Raw genomic sequence first — 5,303 nt, 5'->3', positions numbered from 1 at the left:
TTTGCTCCTCTAATAACCCTTTTCTGTGTCCTTCGTATGTCAAGTGATTTCTCTCGTGTTCTATGTTGCATATCCCATCCACTTCCTCTGTGTAGGTCCTTCATTTGCTTCTCCATTTTCACTGGATCTGAATGAATGCTGCCTGGTGTGGTGCCCTGAGATGCCTGGAATAGGATGGAACCCAAGGAGGATCGCCTGCTCTGCCAACTGATCCAGGTGTAAAAAGAAGATAGGAGCTGATCTGGGCAAGTTCCCGGCTTCATTGTCATCCCGATCAAAAGAAATTCAGTCCCACAATATATGTTATATGTGCCCTATTGAATGCAGGACTGTCCTGCCCAAGGAAACTCTCACCCTGCAAGTGAGCCCATCAATCTGTGCAAAGGCCAAGACAAAATGTGGCCTCCACCTTCTTATCCAGAGTGTCTGATTTGGAGAAAGGTCCCCAGCACCTCTGGAGAGGCAGTGTGCTCACTGCATGACCCCAGCTCTTCCCATTGAGCAGGACTGCCTCAAGTCTGTCTCAGTTTTGCCAAGGTGGCACAGGGTCTGTTAGTGTTACACCAGGGGTCAGAACTTCCAAGGATAATGCAAAAAGGGAAAGTGGGAAGGAATGATAAGAAGAAGGGGAGGGATAGAGTGAAGGGTCAGGGATGGAGAGAACTGGGGTGACAGAATATGGGGAACGGCAGAATGTTGGCACCATTCCTGAGGGCTTGAGCAAGGCTGCTCTTAGATGACAAAGATGTCTAGCGGGTCATCCTTAGCAGGCCGGTAGTGAAAAGGGATGAACTGGCTGCCCAGGCCTGCTGCTGCTTCCTCCTCCTTCCTCATTTGTTCAAAGTCAGGCAGCACTGGTACTATGCGCTGCACACTGGGCTTCTCCAGGAGTGAAGCCTCCCGTGTCCCTCCTGCTGCAGTGTCCTCATCTTCATTGATGTCTATATCTTCGAAATCGTCAGCACAGGCTGAGGCAGCTTCTTGGGGGCCTGTGGGGCCTGAGGTGGGTTTCCCAGGTGGGCTCTGAGAGGCTGCCTGAGATTTTCCCTGCTCCAGTTGCAACAGTAGATCCTGCAGCTCCAGTGCCATCTGTTGTGTGTCCCGGTCGAGCTGGGCGATGTATTGCTCCTTCTCCCGCTGTTGCTTCTCCAGCGCCTTCAGATGTCTGCCATAGAAAGCAGCATGGTCTGGGATGCTGTCCACCTCTCCTCTGAGCTGCATGAAGAGGAGTTCAAGGTCTTCCACTTGCTCTTTTACGAATGTTTTCACACGAAGGTCTTCCTTGAAAAACCTTGCAAGGTTTTCTATCTTCTGCATGATACCCTGTATTTCCTGAGAAATAGAGTCCCCCCCACTGTGTGGGGCTAGGGCCTCCTGCTCAGGCCTGGTGTGGTTCAGGGCTGCGAGTTGAGCCAGGCATTGGCAGCGCAATTTCTGCTGCCTCAGTTGGTGCCCCAGCCGGGCCCTCTCTGCTTCAGCTGAGGTTTGAGCCTGAGCGACAAAAGCAATGATGTCTTCTCTGCTCTCAACATTGTCAGGGATGGTGAGGGTGAGCCTGGCGGCCTCATCATCCTTTGTCCCTTCTATTTCACTTCCTGCAGGGACAGCCAGGAGACTCACCTGAGCCTGCAGCTGCTGGTTCTGCTGCATGGTAGCTGTGAGCTGCTCCTGGGTCTGCTGCAAATTCTGGTTGACTAACTGGATTTCCCTCCTGCCCTGCAGCACCTCCTGCTGCAGCTGCTCCAGCTGCTTGGCCAGTTGTTTCTTTGTATGCTGCTCTCCCTGCAAGGTGCTGGTCAGTTGGGTGTTGTGACTGCTGAGCTTTCCCAAGCCATCTTGCAGTTGGGCCAGCTGGTTCCTGAGGTGCTGGTTCTCTCCCAGAGCATGTCTTATGGTGCTTTGATTGTGGGTCAGTGTCTCTAATAATTGATCCAGGCGAGCTACTGCCTGCTCATTGCACATCTTGGAGGCCAGCTCTAGGGCCAGCAGCTGCTCTTCCTGCTGGAGTTTTTGTTGACTTAAGGTCTTATTGAGGTCCAGCTGTGCTTGAAGCTGTCTGGCCATGTTCTCCAGCTCCTCTTTCAGTGACCCTACTTGGGTCTCCAGTTGTGCTTTGTCTTCAATGGCCTGTGGCAAATCCTGAGGATTGACTTGGTGTGCCAAAGGGCCAGAACACTTTAAAGGGAGTACGGTTGATGTTGCTAGCTCCTTTTGGAGCTCCTCCATTCCGTGTTCTCTGGTTGCTTGAAGACGTTCTTCCAATGTGGAGTTGTACTCCTGTAGTTCTTGGATGGTCTTGTTGGTTTTTCTCAGTTCCTGTTGGAGGCTGTCTGTCTGCCTCCTGAGCTCCCTAGAGTGCTCCTTTTCCTCCTCCTGCTGAGTGGTCATGGAAGAAAGGACAGCCTCTAGCTCTGCCACTCGCATTTGGGAAGACTGCAGGCTGTTGGTAAGACTCTGCATCTCCCATGATTTATCAGCGACTACCTGCTGTAGCTGGGCCAGGTCTATGTGCAAATGGTTCTTTTCTGCTTCTAGAATTTGAATGGTTTGCTTATGGATCTGCAGGTGTTTTCTTAGCTCGTTGTTTTCTTGCAATAAGTTTTGCTGGTTGGCTTTTTGTTGGTGTAATTGATTCAGACTATCTTTGTGTTTTTTGTCCAATAGTTTCACCTTCTTGGTGAGTTGTAAGTTGGATTTACAGCAGGTGTCCAGGGCTTCTGCCAGCCCTTCATATAGCTCTTCCAGATCCTCCATCATTTCAGAACATGGGAGATTCTCCCTGTCGTCCTGGAGTGTGGTGTCAGACACAAAGCTCATAAGCTTTTCAGACAGTTGTTTCAGGTTCTCGAGTCCGGCCATACTGTTCAGGCCGAGATCAGCATCATGGTCTTCAACTGATGCTGTGTTGATTGTAACAGGATGAGGGGAAGGGACACTTTGAGGGAATGGAGATTGATCTGCCATTACCGGAGCATTGTGGTATTGGAGGGCCTCTTCAAGTGGCTTATCCACAGGATTGGTCTCAGATGCTCTGTGGATTTGAGGCTGTATGTTGTTGGCTCCTGCAGGACCCGTGAGGCTGTTTCTCTCATGATATTGTCCAAGTTGTTTCCTGGCGGCAGCTAGTTGTTGTTGTCTCTGGTTTTCAGACATGACAGGGGTGGGACGGGAAGGTTTGGGGGGGCAATTAACAAGGATTCAAACAAATACACTTACTGATCAGTCACCAAGCACTACCACCTCCAATAACTCCTAGCTGTGGTGTGAACCAGAGGAAGAATTCCAGGGCAGTGCTAGGCAGCATAGAATGTGGGTGTGGCCAAGTCTCTCACCCCATTGGTCAGTGAGAACAAGGCCAGACAGGGGGGTGGCCTCCTTTCCTCTCCTAAAGCCAGGAGGAACTGCTGGAGTTCCAGTGTAGGCTGTGGGCAACACTTGCCCCAACCTTGCTCACTTGTGGGGGATGGGGACATATTTCGTTACCATTGCTGCAGCTTTGCATGCAATGTGTCATTCTTCATGACAGAATTAAAAATACCTAGTTGTTCTAAGCAGCTGCTCTGTAGATGGTGTCTTTGACTCTTCTGTTCTACTGATCCCCTCCCATTGTCCTATATATCCTTCTGCTCAGAGTTGAGGAGTTGTTGGAGGAATTGGCAGTAGGGGACACTTCACCATGTAGAGATCTTTTTCTGATGCCTCACAGCTCTGCCTTGTATTTTCACTTCATACAAATCACTGGGAGTGCCTCCTCTCATCTAACTCCATGCAGTCCTTTTCTCCTAATTTCCTCTCTCCATTTTCTCCGAGGTTCCTCATCAAGGTGGCCCATCTAGAGTCTTCCAGCCTCTGGGCTCCAATTGAATCTGAGGAGAGTTGACCTAACCATTCTTCCCCGGGGAACACAGGGGCATGTCTCAGGGCAGCAATGCAGCTTTACCTTCAATGTGTAATTCTCCATCATAGAAATTCGCAGAAATATCGTTACCTTAGCAGTCCTATGAGTTTGCTCTCCAGCTAGTGTTCCTTTTCCTCCAGTGACAGTGGTCCCTCCCTCTGTCCTAGAAGCCTTTCTTTCCAGGCTGAGTGTGTGAGTGAGGAAGGTGCAGCAGGGTACAGTCTGTCATTTTACACTCCCTCTCCTGACACCTCACAACTCTGCTCTGTAAGTTAGTCTATTAAAAACCACCTGCAAGGTACCTCTCTTCTAACTCTATGCAGTTTTTCTTCCAAAATGTCTGGGTTCCACTTCCTCCAGAGGCCCTGATGCTGTTTGCTTATCTGATGATCTCCTGTCCTGGTTGGATTTGGTCCAGTCTCTGGACTCCTACTCTGTGCTGCTGGTCCTCTGCCAGCCCAGATGCTGATGTCATTTCTGCATCCTCAGGGTTCCCTGAGTTTCTCAGTCCTGCTCCAGATCCACTGAAAGTTTCTCCACAGAAACATCTCCAGATGGAACCAAATTTGCCTCTCCACCTTCTGAAGTAGGCCCTGAGAGGAGACTCCTGCTAGTACAGCTCCTTTCCAAGCTTTGCCTTTGTTTTAGGGATTTTAGGGGAAAAAAACCCTCTAAACAAGGTTAACTCATTCCTTGGCTCCCACCAGCCCAGTTCTTTGAATGGAAAGAATGCCTCTAGATCTCCCTCCCCTTAACAACTTAACCCACCTTCATTGTTCTGTTAAGGACTGACAGATTAAACAGATAGCCAGTAATCTGGCTCTTGCTGGCAACATCAGGAGTTTACCATAAACTCTGCCTTTTTCACCTGCTTATGTTAAACTCCACTAAACTCCTTTGTGTATGCTTACCTTAAGCCCCGCCTTACCTTTGAATTCGTGAGTCATTTAAACCAAAAGTGATAGGCTGGTTTAAACAGCCATTATGTGACAAAGTGTAACCTCATTGGCCACCTGCTTGTGGTCTGGTATGACTGTGCAATCTTTTGGGTGTGTGACAATCTCATTAGTCGCCTATGTGACCAGGCTTCACCTTGTGATTTTTGCCTTTAAAAACCAAAGCACGTGGGCCACTGGAGGTCTAGTATCAGCTCCCCAGCCTGTGCTGCGGCCCTGGCCGGTCAGTGTAGGAACCTTCTCAATAAAGTTGCTTCTTTAATAACAACTTCGTTGCAGTGGGCTCTGTCACTCCCGACAGCTAGGTGGGCTTGCTGCCTGGGTAGGGGTCTTCCTACTACACTTCGAAACCATGTTCTTTTAGGCTGTGCCCAACCACTGTCCATCCCACCTACCTCAGCCCTCTTCAAAGCATAACCAATTCTGAGAAACCCCAGGTCATCATTTTT

The 5,303-nt window shown here is 49.7% G+C and overlaps 1 protein-coding gene across 1 annotated transcript; it reads right to left on the bottom strand.

Moving 5' to 3' along the window:
* Positions 1 to 732: 732 nt before the first annotated feature.
* Positions 733 to 3,153, bottom strand: LOC122112346 (golgin subfamily A member 2-like). Its single transcript, XM_042685119.1, has one exon. The coding sequence runs from the start codon at positions 3,151 to 3,153 to the stop codon at positions 733 to 735; it is 2,421 nt and encodes an 806-aa protein (XP_042541053.1).
* Positions 3,154 to 5,303: the final 2,150 nt, after the last annotated feature.

The sequence above is a fragment of the Dipodomys spectabilis genome, unplaced genomic scaffold (genome assembly GCF_019054845.1).
Source record: "Dipodomys spectabilis isolate Male_0828 unplaced genomic scaffold, ASM1905484v1 ptg000094l, whole genome shotgun sequence".
NCBI classification, from domain to species: Eukaryota; Metazoa; Chordata; class Mammalia; order Rodentia; family Heteromyidae; genus Dipodomys; species Dipodomys spectabilis.
The sequence above is the reverse complement of the archived record's forward strand: the minus strand, read 5'-3'. Positions and strand labels throughout refer to the sequence as shown.